Below are 16,097 nucleotides of genomic sequence, written 5' to 3' on the forward strand. Positions count from 1 at the left end.
TTGGGTCTTTGTTGCAGTGCGCGGGCTTTTCTCTAGTTGCAATGAGCGGGGGCTACTCTTCGTTGTGGTGCGAGAGCTTCTCATTGCGGTGGCTTCTCGTTGCAGAGCATGGGCCCTAGAGCACGCGGGCTTCAGTAGTTGCGGCACGTGGGCTCCAGAGACCGTTGTGGCGCACGGTCTCAGTTGCTCCGCGGCATGTGGGGGGTCTTCCCGGACCAGGGCTCAAACCCGTGTCCCCTGCATTGGCAGGCAGATTCTTAACCACTGTGCCACCAGGGAAGTCCTGGGGCCAAGTACCTTTACTCAACTAATGTTTCCAGGAGAGTTAGCCACAAGAAATTACTTATTTTTGCCACCAAAGTCCCTTGAGGTCGCAGAGCCAGTAGGTGGGGCTGGAAACATTCCGTGCTCTGTCCTCCCGGCCCCCTGCTGCGTCAGTGGGACTCAAGGAGCCGGAGGGGCACATGGTCTTCCTCCACGGCACTGTCCTGGCTGGATTGGGAGGCCAGGGCTGGGCTCTTCAGGGCGCCTGTGAATGGGATGAAGGGAGTGTCCCCAGGACGCAGGCACCAGGGAAACAGGAGGAAGCCACAGCCATGAAACCACATCACGCCAGGGGACAGCAGCCTCGGGGTCCCCAGCAATCCCTCTCCTGCCTCCCTGCTTCCGCAAGCACCTCCTGAACCCCTGCCAGGTGCCAGTCAGGGACCTCCTCCCAGGAGCTGAAAGTCCCTGCAGGTGACAGGCCTTTGTGTTAGAAGCCAGCACACCCGAGGTGATGTGCTGAGGAGCCAGAGGGAGGGGAGCGTCAGGTGCTCAGAGGAGAGAGGAGACCCCACCGCCAGCGGTGGGGAAGGTGGGGCAGGGACGCCCAGAGGATGGCAGGGCACTTACAGAGACAGGAGCCCAGGAAAGGAAGGGACGAGGAGCACTGTGGAGGGACCGGCCGGCACATGGAGGGAGGTGCGGGGAGGGGGCTGGACAGCGGCTTTGGGCCTTGACCCCGGGGGCACGGGTACGGCCTGCCAGGGAGTGGGAGGTGGTGTGTGTTGAGGCTGTGTAGCTTTCGTCTACGTAAGAGGGATTGGAGTAGGACGAGCCCGGACCTAAAGCCTGGTCTGGGGTCTGGGTGCCGGCTGAGCAGCCCCCCTGGTGCAGACGTGGGAGAGGTGGGGGGCAGGGCAGAGGGCCCGGCGGCTGGACCTCAGCCACCCGGAGGTCCCGAGGACCCTCAGCACCAGGGAGAGGGGGAGAGACCCGCAAGGCCTCCCGCCTGGGCCGGGAGGGGCGGGCCGACTACAAGGCCCCGGCAGGGCAGCCCAGGGCTGTTCCTGTTGGGGCTGTCCAGCTGGAGGCGGCGGCGGGCGGGTGGGGTAGGGAGTCGGGGTGGCTTGGGGCAAGATGAGGGACAAGGGCACTTTCCGAGTCTTGCAGGGATGGGACGGCAGGACTCGGAGGAAGGGCGACACAAAGACGGGTGCGCAGGAAAGCTGTCGCTTAGTGAGGGCCGCGGTCAGGGACCCAGGAGCCTGGGCGGCCGGAGGAGACTCCACGGACAGGGTCTCGGGTGGCCACGGCAAGTGGAGGGGTGGGAAAGGGCACGAGAGAGGAGAGGAGGGGGGACGAAGCCTTGAGGTGGGCGCCTGCCGGCCGTGGAGGGGGCCGAAGGAGTCGGGGTGGAGGGGGCCAGCGCCACCCTAGAATGGAGGGGGCGCGGGCCTGCCGGGGGCAAAGGCGGAGGAAGTGGCCTCTCAGCGGTGTGGCGGCAGCGAGGCCGGCCTGTCGGGGCGGAGCCACGGGGCTGGGGGGCCTCCCTGGCTTGTCCCCCTGCTGGCCGCTCCGCCCAGGCCGGGAGGAGGAGGGAGGGGAGGGTGCCCAAGAGCCGGTTTCCCAGGCAACGGTGAGGGGGGGGGCGGTAGGAGGAGGGAGGGGAGGGTGCCCAAGAGCCGGTTTCCCAGGCAACGGTGAGGGGGGGGGCGGGAGGAGGGGGAGGCGCCGCTTCAAGGGGCAAACCCTTTACACACACACACACACACACACACACACACACGCACTCACTCCACAGCTACTCACCAGGGCCGCCTGGCCCCGCGGGCTCCTCGCGCACCGTGGGCAGCGTCTGCTCCCACGCAGCCCAGTTCACCTCCTCTACCCTGCGGGCCACAGCGCAGCTGTGAGGCTCCCGGAGGCCGAGGAGGCAGCGCGCTCTGCCCCAGGAGAGGGCCCCCAGGGGTGCACGCCAGGACCGGGAGGCGGACGGGGCTTCTCTCCGCAGGACGCTGGGCCACCCAGCAGCCCCCGCGAGCCCCGTCCTCCCGGCTCTCAGACTGCCGCCCCGGCCAGGCGCCCACAGGGGGGAACAGGCGTCTGTCCCCTCTGGCTGCTCACGGCGACCTGGGTTGCCCCCAGCATCCAGAGAGGAGTCTAGATCAGCTGGATCTGTGTGTTCCCAGGTTCTGGGGCCCTTTCACGGCTACTCCACGTGACTAAGACCCGCCGCCCTTGCTTGGCTGCTACCTCAGGAAAGTGTGTTGCTGGCCGTGCACTCGTCACCAGGTTCCCGCCCCCATGGGAGCGTCTGCTCTCCATGGGAGGGTTGTAGCCTCCGTGGTCAGGACGGGGGCGTTGGGAGGGCAGGGCAGACCAGCCAGGGGAAGCTTAGCATGCTCTAACCCGAGGATGCCTCTGGCTTCTTGGCCTCCTAACTGTGCCCCATTTCAGGGCAGAAGGAGTCGGTCAGGGACCACTGGGGAGGGACCTCCAGTTTCAGTCAGGGGGCCAGGAAGGTGACCAGACCGGAAGAGCAGGCAGTGGAGGCCGGGCCTATGAGATCCAGCATCGCTGACCTCGCCTGTCCAGGGCGCAGTCCCCTGGTGCTCCGAGGCCCTGCCTTTCCCACCAGACCTGACTCCTAGCCGCTGTCGCCTGGTTTTCAGCAAGGTCCCCAGGCCGCCCCCCCCCCAGCCTCTCCACTCACCTGAAGCACCAGCGCTCGTCGGGGCGACCGTCCGGCCTGGTGCCAACTGTCAGTCTCACACCTGCCCGCTGCTTCTTCCTCCTGCACCACCAGTAGCCGTTCTCCATCTCCAGGACAGAGATGGCTTTCTGGGGACAAAGGATACATCAGACAGAGCGGCCAGCACTTTACAGTAGAACTCAGCACCTGCTAAGTGCATGGATTTGAATCCAGCCCCGAAGTTTGATTACCTATGTGGTGTCAGGCCCTGCGTCCCTCTGAGTCTCTTTCCCCGCTTACAGACTGAGGCCAATATGCCTTGGGTGGTTGCTGGGAAGTCAGCATGTGACGAGCGCCCTACAGTTCCTTGCGATTGCATCGTTACAGGTTCTAGAATTCCCCCAGGTACGGAACATCACCTGTGCCTGCTGCTATCACACAAACGAGCTGGGGGCGGGGGGCGGGCACAGAACCTTGCAGGTGAGGCTCAGAGAAGGTAAGGGGCTTGCCCAAGGTCAACGGTGAATTGGTCACACAGTCCAGCCCCCCGGGCGAGGTTCACCCTGCACCAACTGCCTAGGCCCACCCCCGACCCTCCCCAGTCAAGCAGCAGCTCTTGCTTCCACTGCAGGCAGGTGTCACATCAGCTCCCAGCTACCCGAGCCCCTGCTCCCCCAGCTCCTCCAGGCTGGGCCAGCTCCAGGATCGCGCATCCCGCCTGCCTTGTCCACCAAGCCAACCCCACGGAACAAGCGACGAACACAGAAGGGGGCTGTATGAGGGCGGGGTCTCCGTCTTGTTCTCTGCCGGGTCTTTAGAGCCTAGAACTGTGCCTAGCCCTGCACTAGGCTCTCAGGAAACACTTAATACTAATGACAATGGTGACTAACACACTGAACACCTATTGTGTGCCAGGCACCGCCCTCAGGCCTTCCTGCAGCCTCTCGGCAGCCCCGCGCAGGAAGGAGAGGACGAGGGAGGCCCCCGTGAGGGCCGCACCCACGCGGGGGCCCAGCTCGGTGGGTTGTGCGCGCTCCCGCCGGGCCCAGAACACTGGAGGGGACGGGGCGCCTGGCCGGGCACCTGCAGCTTCCAGATGCTCCAGCTGTCGCTGGCGACGCTGCTGACGGTCTCGTTCATGAGCGCGATGAGCATGTTGAGCAGCAGGACGTAGGTGAGCAGCACGTAGGCCAGAAGCAGCAGCAGCACCGCCCCGCGGAAGCGCAGCCGGTCCTGGAAGGCCAGCTCGCCCATGCCGACGGTGAACTTGAACAGCTCCAAGGCGGCGTCCAGGATGCCCTCGTACGGGGCCGTGCTGCCCTCCTCGTCCCCCTCGCCCGCCGCCTCCGTGCTGTTGGAGCCCGCGGGGGCCCCGGGGTCCTGGGCCTCCCGGCTCAGGCTCACCAGTGCTGAGGAGAGAGGCAGGGGGTCCTCAGCCTGGGAAGACCAGCGGGCAGCCTCGAGGCGGGGCAAGGAGTGGGTGGGGGACGGGGGGCCTTTACCTACAGCGAAGCCGAAAAGGAAGACTAAGTAGACCAGGAGGAAGCGGAGCAGGTCCCGCAGGATGACCTAGAAGGCATGAGCCGGTGGGTGGTTCAGCTTGGGGGAGGCACCTGCCTGCTGGGCCCACAGGGAGCCCCCCCGGGGTGCGGTGTCCAGCCCTGCCCGGTCTGGCTGCACGGGGCCACCCCTGCCTCTCACCTTCTGGATCATGACACTGTAGATGCCCGTGTGCTGCAAGCCGCGCATGTAGTACAGCAAGTTCACCCAGCCCAGCGCCAGCGAGCACACGTGCAGGGGCAGGTACCACTCGATGGCCAGGAAGCACAGCACCTGGGACAGCACGGCGAGCAGCGCCTGGACCAGGCTGCGTGGAGGCAGGGCGGGCTCAGCTCGCAGGCCTCCTGTGGCCAGCGCTGGCCCCCGCTGCCTCGCCCCCCACGCCCTCAGAGATGAGAAGTTCCGCCTCTGGGACTGGATCCAAGCATCCTGACCTCCACCTCGGGCAAGGCCTTCAACCCCCGCGGGCCTCAGTTCCCTTCCCCGTACAACGGGGGTAACAGTAATAACGCCCGGCTCGGAGAGTGTCGGCGGGGATTCAGGGAGACACGCATGGGGAGACTTCAGGCTCCACTGGTGCAGAGCGAGCGCTCGGTCGATGTGACTATCAGGCTCAGGACCCGGACCGGACAGCAGCCCGACTCCGGAGTCTGGCCTGCGAGCTGCTCCCAGCCTCCTGGAGCTCCCTGGCCCGGCGTCCTCACCCCCAAAGCCAGCCTGGCGCCCCCTCCCAGGCAGGAGACGGGAGGAGGAGGAGTGAGGCCACACGTACAAGAGGATTTCAAAGTAGCTGTCCATGAACGAGATCCAGATGAACAGACGGCGCCTCCAGAAGTACCACAGCTGCGGGGGAAGGAGGAGGACAGGCCGTGACACCTGCTCTCCAGGCCACAAGCAGCCCCGTTGCCCTCAGGGCCGCCGGCCGGCCTGCTTGTAAAAAAGTCTCACCAGGACCACCTCAGGGGCTCAGGCGGCAGCTTTGAACTTTGGGGGTGCTCGTGAGTCCTGCTGATAGCTGAGAAAGTTTGGACCCTGTTTCCAAAAAGTGCAGACACCCAGACCATGGCAGGGGCCTCCTGTCTCCCTGTGGATCCAGGTGGAGAACTCGCACTCCATATGGTGAAAGAGGCTCCTTTCCCTTCCCCTCCCTGGCCTCACGGGGACCACCGGGTGCTCCAGCCAACCTGGCCTTGGTGCCTAAGTCCTGCCCACTCTCAAAGACTCACTCAACGAGTCTCAGTGCCACGGCCAGCCTGTCTCCTGCAAGCTGGCAGCATCTTCCCCTGAAGAGGCCGTGCTGAGTTCCCCCTGCCGCCACCCTTCTGTGCTCCCCAGGTGAGGAATGAGCCAGGAACCTGGGGTCGGGGGCGTCCAGCTCCATTCCCATGGGAGCAGAGCCGGCACTGCCAAGGAATCATAGGAGATACCTGCTGCCCCGCGGGCACCCCAGAAAGCACAGCAGGGAGGGTACCCAGCCCCAAAGGCAAGGCCGGAACCCTCGGCCCTCAGCTGCCCTGAGGGTGGCCAGGATGGGACCAGGTGTGGGATTCAGTTTCCCGTAAATGGAGGGACTGTCGTGAACTCACTCCCAGGCTTCTTGTAGCAGAATTCCAGGTTTGGGGTGGGGGATGGGAGGAGCCCTCACCTGGCCCATGAGGATGTTGGCCCCCACAACCAGAATCAGGATGTGGCCCAGCAGCAGCACGGAGTTCCCAGCGGTCACCTCCAGCGGGAGGAAGTCCTGCACGAAGACACACTCGGGTCGGGCCTGGGGTCCCCTCCCGGCAGCTGCCCGCTGAGAGCGAGGCTGGGGGCCCATTCCTCAGGAGAGCTGTGGGGAGGCCCCCAGAGCAGCAGAGTGAACACGGGCTCTGGAGCCAGACTGCCTGGGTTCAGATCCCAACTCCACCACTCACAGCCCGTGTGACCCTGGGTAAGTCCCTTAAACTCTCTGTGCCTTCCTTCCCTCAACTGTAAACTGGCGATGATAAGAGTTCATCATCTCAGAGGGTCGTTGTGAAATTAATTAAATACATTAACACACGTCGTCAATCACTTGAATACTTTCTCACGTGTGCTGCACACTCAGTAAGTACTATTACTGTTGTTGTTACTACTATGTTGTTACTTCCATATCATGACCAGCTGTGTAAGCGCCGTGGGCGGACCACCAAGCGGTCAGGCCTCCGGTCAGCATTTGCAGGACGGGGTTGTAATCCCTGCCCCATCTTCTGCCAGGGTTGTTTCCAGGAGGCCTCCTCAGGATGTGCCCCTCCCTGCCTTGCCTTGTCCAGGGGAGGCTGGTGGTAGGTGACAGCGGTGAAGATGGACACGTAGGTCAAGTAACACAGGAAGTTGAACAGGAACCTGGGGATGAGCAGATTCCACTTCGCCTGCAGCAGTTTGTTCAGCGGCTCCAAAACCACCATTCGGTGCCGGTGCTGGGACGGGAAGGCGAGAGCCAGAGGCGCATTCAGCGAGTACATGCGGAGGCACCAGGGGAGAGCGGAGAGGGTGCGGAGCCCCGAACGACCCCTCCCCGCCGGCCGCCACCCCACCCTCATGGCTGTGGAGTGACCAGTCCAGAGCAGGTGCTGGTCAACAGAGAGGCCCCCGGTGTGACCCCCGTGTCGGGTGGGACCGGCGGCCGGGTTCGCACGTGCAGCCACACCCCGACTGCTCGGTTAAAGGGCAGGGGCGGTCCTGCAGGCAGCCCCGAGCGGTGGGCCTTGCAGGGAGCTCTGGCAGGCCCCCTGCGCACACCGCCGCCCCAGGGTGAAGCAGGCTCACCGGGCTTTGGCAATGGAAGGCGATGATCTCCAGCACGGAGTTCTCCTCGCAGCTGTCCACAGAGGCCAGGTCATACAGCGACACCCGCACGGGCCCGTAGGACCACTCCGTGAACTTGCGGGAGAGGGACTGGCTCGGCTCCAGGAACTCCCGCTGCAGGATGTGTCTGAAAATCTGCAGGGCAGGCACGTGAGCTTGGCCTGCACAGAGCTGCCCACCGCCCAGACACGCGAACACGCCGTGCACCCGCGGGTCCTTGCGCGTATGAACTCTTACACAGGTCCACGCACACTCAGCCAACCATGCAGACACTCCCACCCACCCGCCCATGCCAGCCTGCCTCTTCCTTCCGCACTCCTGCCCCAATGCCTCTCTCCTGGACACTCATATGGCCGAGGGACCCCCAATCCAAGGGTCCTTAAGGCCCCATGAGATCAGCGGCTACCAGCTACACACGTGTGTGCACGTTTGTGGCCAGAGTCTCGAGCTTTCAACAGACTAGAAGCCACCCCTAACCCGGACAGGTCCAGAAGCAATTTGGTTTTACAAATGCGGAATGCTGGGGAGGCTTCCCAGATCGGGGAGCAGCTTCCACAGGCCACACAGTCGTGCCTCTAGACGGCAAAGAGAGGTACCCACACCCCCGGGACCTTGGAGGGCAGGAAAAAAACATAAAACTTCCGCTTACGTTTATTTTTATCTTAACCTTTAAAAATACCTGTGTTCTAAGCATTGGGCCCTGTGTCAGCTGTGTGGGTTGTAAGCTCCCCTAATAATAAGGATCAGACAACAGGAAAGTCGTTTGGGAAAAAAGTAAAGCTGGATCATGCTTTTTTTTTGTTTTTGCCGAGCGGCTCTTAGTTCCCCAACCAGGGATTGAACCCGGGCCCTCGGCAATGAAAGCAAAGAGTCCTAACCATTGGACCACTAGGGAAGTCCCTCGTGCTTACTCTTTATAAGAGTAACCTATAACTTTCAGATAAAGTTTTAGGCATTAAAAATCAAGCTGCAAAAGAAAAGTCTGGAAGCAAATATGGATATGGAATATACACATTCACGTGCACATATACACTTGCACACACACACACACAGTTTTAAAACCTTGTAGAAGGAATTAAGCAATAGCAAAACCAAGGAAAAGATAATAACACTTGGATACATACAAATGTAAAAATTCTGTGTAGCAAAAAATGCCATAAAAATTTTTTTAACGTTGAACTGGGAGAAAAATTTGCAACTGCTACAGTAAACAAAATGATGATACGTTCGTTATCAAGAACACTTAGCCATCAGTACGAAGAAAACCTGAGAGCAAAGAACATGAGAAGACTGTCTCCTAATCAAGAAACCCAAGGGACTTAAAAAAACAATCCCTGGGAGTTCCCTGGTGGTCCAGTGTTTAGGACTTGGCGCTTTCACTGCCGTGGCCTGGGTTGAATCCCTGGTCAGGGAGCTAAGATCCTGTAAGCTGCGCAGCCAAAGATAAACAAATAAATAAAATAAAATCCCTGTTTTAAAATGTAATATATTCATTCTGTAACTCACATGTAATTTATCAGTAAACACACACACAGGAGAGGTGCAGTGCTGAAACTGTTCTGAGCTAGACACCACCCCAGGCTCTTTCTACAGAAATCCCGGGTTGAGTCCTGCTGCTTCCTGGAAAGGGGGGCTGGCCACTCACCTCAATTTTGCCCTCCTTGGCGGCCAGCTTCAGGGGCGTGAGGCCCTGCAGGTTGGGGATGTCCTCGAGCTGCACCGTGGGGCAGAGGCGGGCCCCCGCCTGGAGCAGCCTATCATACATGTGGGTCACCAGCTCCGTGTTCTCGGCCGAGTTGTCTGCGATCATCACCAAGGCGTGCAGGGCCGTGTTGCCCAGCGAGTCGGCGGCCTGCAGGCTGGCGGGCTGGTGCGGGTTCTCCAGGAGATAGGTCACCACGTCCCACTGCTTGGTGCACGCAGCCAGAGAGAGGGGCATCTCGCCTGGGGGCCGAGGGGACAGCTTGGGCCTCGGGCCTCCCAGCATCCACCCGCCTGCTTCTCACGCTCCCTGGACCTCCTTGAGGCGGGTCAGGCGCCCACAGGAGAGAAGACGCACTGCCTTGGGGTCCCGGGCCCACCCAGGCCAGTGCAGTGAGCGGAGAAGGCCCCGGGCCCCGCATCCTCCTAGAAGCCCCAGTCAAGGTGGCTCTGTCCAGCTCTGACCCAAGGGAGAGGGGCCCAAAGCTCTTTACCATCTAAGGGAGCAGGACGGGAGCCTGCCAACCAGGGTTCCCGCCCCCCTGCCTCTTTCTCTTTTCTTTGCCGGGGCCCAGACACCCCTTTCTCCAGGCCCCGTCTGGTCGAGTCTCATCACACACCAGTTCTACGCCCCCGTTCCCCTGCCCTGGTCTGAGCTCATGTGTGGCGAGCTTCCTTGGCCAGACGAGGATAAAACACCTCTTAAGACAAACTGCTTTTGCAGGCGGCCTAGCTATTAGAAGCATGAGCCTCAGGGTCAGACTGATCTGGGTTTAAGGGTCACATTAACCCTGTGACCTTGGGCAAGGCCTGACCCCCTCTGCAGCTCAGTTTATCCAAGAAGGCTCCTCACCGAAGTAGAAGCAGGTCTCTTGCCTCTTCTTCTGGAAGAACTGGCCACAGGCCTGGGCATGCACGTCAGCCCCATTCTCCACCAGGAGCTTCACACACGGCAGGCTCCTCTTCTCAATGGCGATGTGCAGGGCGCTGTGGCCTTGGTAGTACTCATCTGTGCACTGGGCGTTGACCAGAGGCCGAGGATTGCCGGAGTCCCGGTCAATCTGCAGCAGCGGCTCAATGCAGGCGTTGGTCCCGTTCCGAAGGTTCAGCACGGCCTTCATCAGGCATGTCTTCCCCGTGGAGCCCTCTGTGGGAGGAGGGGGGGTCACCGCGGTGCTCAGGCCACCCACCCGCCTGTACAGTGAGCCCATGCCCCAAAGCACCCCGGCCGGCTGGAGCCCAGCCATGCTGCAGGGAGTTAAGCCTCCAGCCAACAGGTGTTAGAATACCAATAGGTATGACTACAGTTTCTGCCCTAGAAATTAAGTTTCTAAGACATAGTTCGTCATGTGTGCAACACTGTCTACACGAGAACATTTGGAGTAGTATTTCTTTTTTTTTAATGTATTTATTTATGGCTGTGTTGGGTCTTCGTTGCTGCGCGTGGGTTTTCTCTAGTTGTGGTGAGTGGGGGCTACTCTTCGTTGTGGTGTGTGGGCTTCTTATTGCGGTGGCTTCTCTTGTTGCGGAGCATGGGCTCTAGGCGCGCGGGTTTCAGTAGTTGTGGCATGCGGGCTCAGTAGTTGCGGCTCATGGGCTCTAGAGCACAGGCTCAGTAGTTGTGGCCCACTGAACCAGGGATTGAACCCGTGTCCCATGCATTGGCAGGCAGATTCTTAACCACTGCGCCACCAGGAAAGCCCCTTGGCCTCTCTTAACCTCAGTTTTCCTCACTGTAAAATGGGACCATTCCAGGCTTATTGTAAGGATCACATGGAATTATATACAAAATTCTCAGCCCACAGAGGGCCTAGCACACAGCGTGTTGAGGCCAAAAACTACACACAACCTAAATGGCCACCAATAAGGGGTTAGTCAAGTAAATTGTGGTAAATGTACAGGATGGGAAACTCTGCAGGTTGTTACAGTGACTGAGTTAGAGGCCTGTGTACTGAAATGGACTAAGTTGGGGGAGAGCCCATTACAAGCACATCATTATGTATTTACATCAATGGCATGACCCCATTTATGTAAATGTATGCCTAATGTATTTAAACAGTTTGAAAAGATGTACCCCAAATCATTATCAGGGGTCCAGGATGACAGACTGTTTTTACCCTCAGCTTTATACATTTCATTACTATTTGAACCTTCTAGAAGGCACACATGTTCTTTTCCTAATCAGATATCCCCAAACAATACAGATATTTAGATCTGGGGCAAAGAATGCTCTGAGATGGATAAAGTGTAAGGTACGTGTCTTAGATCTCAGCGATGCTGTGACTGAAAAAGAGAGAGAGACAGGGAGAGGCTGCACTGAGGAAGGCCGTGAATATCCACCCATTCGGCCAGTGAAACGGCTGGGGCGGCAGAGGCAGGCTGGGAGCCGGTGCGGCGAGTGGAAGGGGGAGTCAGCAGGGCCCCTGCAGTCGTTCTGGCAGGAGGGCTGCTAGACCACCGCCCCTCCTCGCCCCTCAGCTGCCGACTGGTCACCACGAGCCGGCGGCCTGGTCTCGGCACAGCACACGGCGGCTCTGGCCCAAGCAGCAGGCCTACCTGTGTACTCCGAGTCCGTGAGGTACTTGCTGGTCCGGCGCAGGTACTCTGGTAGCCCCACCAGGTCCTCGGGGACCCCCCGGGCCACCGCGCTGAAGAGCCGGTCACGGTCGAAGCGGTTTGGGTCTGGCTGGCTGTGGGGATGTGGTTTGTGACTGACGCTGCAGGAGAGCCCTGGGTCCCCAGAGAGTCCCGCTTCCCAGGGAGCCTTTTCTGGGGCCCAGGAGCCCCACGGGAGCCTTTTGAGAGCCTCTACGCACCCAGGCAGGCCAAGGAGACCGCAAGCGCTCAGACCCCTGGAGGAGGGGCCCGGCTGGGGCACCGGCCACGCCTGCTGGCTGCAGGCACCCCCTGTCATTCGCCAGGTGCCCCGCGGCTCGCAACAGGTTCACTGTCCATTTCAGCACAGGAGCTCCTCGTGGCTCTTGAGCTGGGCTCTGGGGCGGGGCGGGGCGGGGCCACCGGAGGTGACCACGGACTGTTGGGGGCCGTACGTGCCGCTGGCCTCCACCAAGAAAATCAAGAAAAGCCCCACGTCCTCTCCGAAACCATCTATGGCCGAACGACGGAGTACCTGCCCCTTTGGCCCTCACTTCTGCCCTGCGTGAGTAATCTCTATTTTTTCCATCAGACAAACAAGGAGGTAGAGTAACTTTCCCAAAGCCGCATGGTGCAGAGCTCACGGGCTGTGGGGTGCTTGCTGTTCAACCAACTCTGGACCCCGACTCCCCACCCCAGAGAGACGCCAGGCTGGACAGATGGAGGTTTCTCAGAGGCGTGGGGTCCAGAGTGGACACCAGACGCTCACAGAATTTTCCTGAGAAGCCACACCTCTGCGAAAGGCCCCAGGAGGGGCCGGTAGCCCTTCTGAATCCAGCGTGTGTGGGCATCCCCGCCTGGGCTGTCACTGGGGCTCCCGGTACCACGACCAGCAGATATGAAGGGACAAGAAAGGGGGGACGGTTTGATGCTTTGGGGACCCTCAGGCCTGCCATGGAATGGATCAACCAAGAAAGGGGTGGGGGCTCTGATGAGTGGGGGGATTACTGGATCAGTCATGGTTTAAGCCATGATCACGTGACTGACAGGGCAGGAAGCTGCCTGGCCAGACGCAGCATCATCCGTCCAGCAGACCATGCGGCCACGACGTGACCAAGAGGTCACTGCGGCTGACTGGGGAGTCCCGTGGGCAGTCCGGCCGGGCGAAGTGGCTATTTGGACAAAGCACTTCCTGTCACAGGGCGGCATCACGGTCCTGGGATAGGGAGGCCCCGCGGGAGCACAGATCGAAGCACCAAAGGGCATCGAGGGGCCGGTTCTGTCTCGGGCAGGTGACCCCGCTCCCAGGAGCCTTGCAAGCACCCTCTCCTGCCCTGGTCTGAACCTGACCTCGGTCCCGCAGCACAAACAGGACAGGCGGCTCTGGGCTGGGAGGCCGAGGCTGGGGGCAGAGTCCAAGGCATGAGCAGGGAGGGAGGGGCTTCCCTGGCAGAGTGCTGCCTGGCCCAGGCAGGTTCTCCAGCCTCGTATGTCAGACCTCACACTGCGGGGATCCAGGTGCACCCTTCCCCCACACCCACAGGACTGGAGGTGGCGCTCCCCCGAGAGTGGCTCCCACAGTCTGAATTAGAAGACATCACGGGAAGGTCACAGTGAAGGTGGCTCCGAGCAGGAGGCCACCGTCCTCAAGCCCCAGAGTCCACGACCCCAGGGCAACAGGCCCAGCCTTGGAGCAGAGCCCGGGAACACCCGGGACATTTCCACGTGTCCTTGATTCTCTTGGCCTGGAGCGTGGATCTTGCTAGCACCCCCCGCAGGGCCTGTGGCTGGGAAGGGGACGGCACCAACGGGGCATGCCAGGAGGTGAAAGAGTATGTCCCTACAAGAAGAACACAACCTCAGGAGACAGAAGGCCAAGAACGGGGAAGGTTCTGGAAGGAGCAACCCCAGAGAGCAGAGCAGGGTTCAGCCCGTCGGGCCCAGGAGCCATCAGAGCCAGACCCAGGACCCCCAAGGCTGTGGCACAGGGGCACTGGGGCGGGGCTAAGCCACCCAGTCTGACTCTGCTGGCGGTGAGCCCCCGGGCTCCCCCGGCCCCGCTTGCTGCCTCACCTGGCACCTGCCCCCTTTCGGAAGCTGAGGTTCACTTTGATCTGAGGCGAGAAGTTCCGGTCCTCGCCCTGGAATGGTGACTCCATGGGGGGCGGCCCGGCACCACCGCCCAGTTTTCCTCTGTCCACCTGGGCACCACTTTCTTGGCCTCCATCTGACGTCTCGAGCCTGAAAGCGGGAGGGCGGGAGGGCGAGGCCATCCTAAGGCGCGGCTGCTCCTTCTGGCTGGAACCTCTGTGGGGACGGAGGTGTCACAGGCATCTGCTCCTCCCAGTAGGCGTGGGGGTAGGAGGGCTGGCTTAAGCCTGGCCCAGAGAGGGTTAGAAGCTGGGTACAAGCAGACCAGCCGCCAGTGCGCGAGCCCAGCCCAACAGGAGCGGGGAGGGGAGCAAGAGGAGGGAGGACAGGATCTGTTGGAGGAACAGGGCCCACAACTGTCCCTGACTGTCCCTCTGGGACTTCCTGATCTCTGAGAGGCCACAGCCCCTGGTCCAAAAACATCTGTGTTAACAGCACACCCCTTTCTCTACACAACATCTTGCCCAGTGGCCAATATTTACATTAAAAAAAAATGCAGTTTTGGGTGGGGCAGGTCACTCAACCTCCCACACAGGGGGTGTGGGGTGCCCTGGGGAAACCGCTGGAAAACCCCTGGCCTATCAAACCCCTCATTTTGCTGCCAGGAGGACTAGGGCTCAGAAAGGGGAAGTGACTTGCCCAAGGTCCCAGGCTGCTGGCACAGCCTGGTCTGAAACCACCTCGGCCTACCGGGACGTTCCTCTTCAGGTCTCAAAACCTTTCGGGGCCCGTCTGTACTTTCAGTCTCTGAGGAGTGCCACCTCTCTGTGCCTTAGGGTCTCTAGGGGCTTCACAGCAGGAGGGAGACGCCTCGCTGGTGCCCAAGCTCCCCTCACCCAGCAGCTCCCCGGCAGGCCCGAGGCCAGGCGGGGGAGCTCAGCTCAGGGCACCACCTCGACCTCCCGGGAGAGCAGAAACCACAGCCGCCAGCGCTCGCCAGGGCGGGGCCCCGGGGCGGGGAGGGGGAAGCCCCGGGGGGCCCCCCCAGTGGGTGGGCAGAAAGAAGGAAAAAGAGTCCAGAGTTGGGGAGGGGGGGAGACAGCGGGGCTGGCGGGGGGTGGGGTGGGGGGAGAAGGGGGCAGGGAGCAGAGCAGAGCTTGGGGACAGGAAGCGCAGGGTGGGAAGGTCAGGGCCTGGACCATCTTCTGCGCGGCTTCAGCCCCGGGGCGGGAGGACGGCGGGGGGCATCTTCCCACAGCAGCAGGAGAGGCCGGGGCCTGTCGACTGCCTCATCATGCAGTTTCGACCCTGCGTCTTTCTGCCCACCCTGGGGCGTCCTTCCCGGCCACACGCCATTTAGCCTGGCTGACGTCCCCAGCCCCTCACCATTCTGCCTCCCAGCCCACTGCTCCCAAGTCTCCGCAGCAACAGCTGTCTGCCCAGCCGCTGGACCCCCGGACCCCCCATCCTCCCGGCCGGGGAGGAAGGATCTGGTAGGCCAGGTGGAGAAGAGAGCCGGAGCCCCTCAAAGACCCTGGCTCAGGGCTGGGGGAGCAAGGCGCACACCCGGGCTTCCCGGCCGCCACCCTTCACCTGAGTCAGGATTCGGGGCCCGGGCCCCTGGGAAGCCCGCATCATCCCTGACTCACCGGCTCGGCGGAGGCTGCGCGCGGCGCGTCCGGGCGGGCGGCGGGGCTGCCGAGGAAGTGCGGCCCGGAGGGACGCGGGCTGGCTGGGAGCCCCGCGAGCCGGCTGGGTCCGTCGGCGTTCCGCACGCTCAGCCCACCCGCCTGGCCGCAGCGGGGTCAGCTCTCCCTCGGCGGGACCCGCTGGCCGGGAGACTGACCCTCCGGACCATGGGCCACACCCTCTCTGGGGAGACACGCCCCTCCTCCCACCCGACCCCACCCCACTGCCTGCCGCTGAGGCCCCCAGATGCGGGGGGGCAGTCAGAGGCAACCCTTGGGTGCGGGGCCCTGCCTCGGGGGGAGCTGGCGTGTCGCGTGGGGCGGGGAGGGGACTCGCCCCACTGCACACGGACATCCCCCCCTCCCCTTCCCCACCACTTGCCCCCCAGCGGCCATGTGGCTCAGCCTGGGAACTGGTTTACCCGTCGCAGGGCAGGGAGAGCTGATGTGGACGCCCCCCGGAGAGGAGAGACTCAGCCCAGCACCTCCCCCTGGAAATGCACCCCGCCCACCCGACCTTCCGGGGCCTTCCCCCAGCCCCCCAGGCCCCCAGCCGGGGGCCCTGACGGCCTTTGCCTTCCTTCCCTGAGCTAAAGGCGCTTCCAGCACCAGCCAGCAGGGGCGGACAGGAGGCCGGCCTGTGCTTCGAAATTAGACCTCCCTTCCAGACCAGCCCT

The 16,097-nt window shown here is 62.0% G+C and overlaps 1 protein-coding gene across 2 annotated transcripts; it reads right to left on the reverse strand.

Moving 5' to 3' along the window:
• Positions 1-167: 167 nt before the first annotated feature.
• TRPV2 (transient receptor potential cation channel subfamily V member 2) lies at positions 168-15,856 on the reverse strand. Of its 2 annotated transcripts, none has more exons than XM_036836849.1 (15): positions 15,382-15,856; positions 13,715-13,948; positions 11,603-11,736; positions 9,900-10,193; positions 8,991-9,289; positions 7,307-7,480; positions 6,802-6,957; positions 6,162-6,257; positions 5,289-5,359; positions 4,658-4,823; positions 4,459-4,525; positions 4,040-4,365; positions 2,978-3,105; positions 2,074-2,153; positions 168-529 (listed from the first exon to the last, which is right to left on the reverse strand). In XM_036836849.1, the coding sequence occupies exons 2-15, from the start codon at positions 13,912-13,914 to the stop codon at positions 435-437; spliced, it is 2,286 nt and encodes a 761-aa protein (XP_036692744.1). In that variant the 5' UTR covers positions 13,915-13,948; positions 15,382-15,856; the 3' UTR covers positions 168-434. The 2 variants fall into 2 exon arrangements, with proteins under 2 accessions (XP_036692744.1, XP_036692743.1); XM_036836848.1 differs by lacking the exon at positions 168-529 and adding an exon at positions 548-1,022.
• Between the last annotated feature and the right edge of the window lie 241 nt (positions 15,857-16,097).

Source organism: Balaenoptera musculus, chromosome 20, assembly GCF_009873245.2.
Source record: "Balaenoptera musculus isolate JJ_BM4_2016_0621 chromosome 20, mBalMus1.pri.v3, whole genome shotgun sequence".
Lineage (NCBI taxonomy): Eukaryota > Metazoa > Chordata > Mammalia > Artiodactyla > Balaenopteridae > Balaenoptera > Balaenoptera musculus.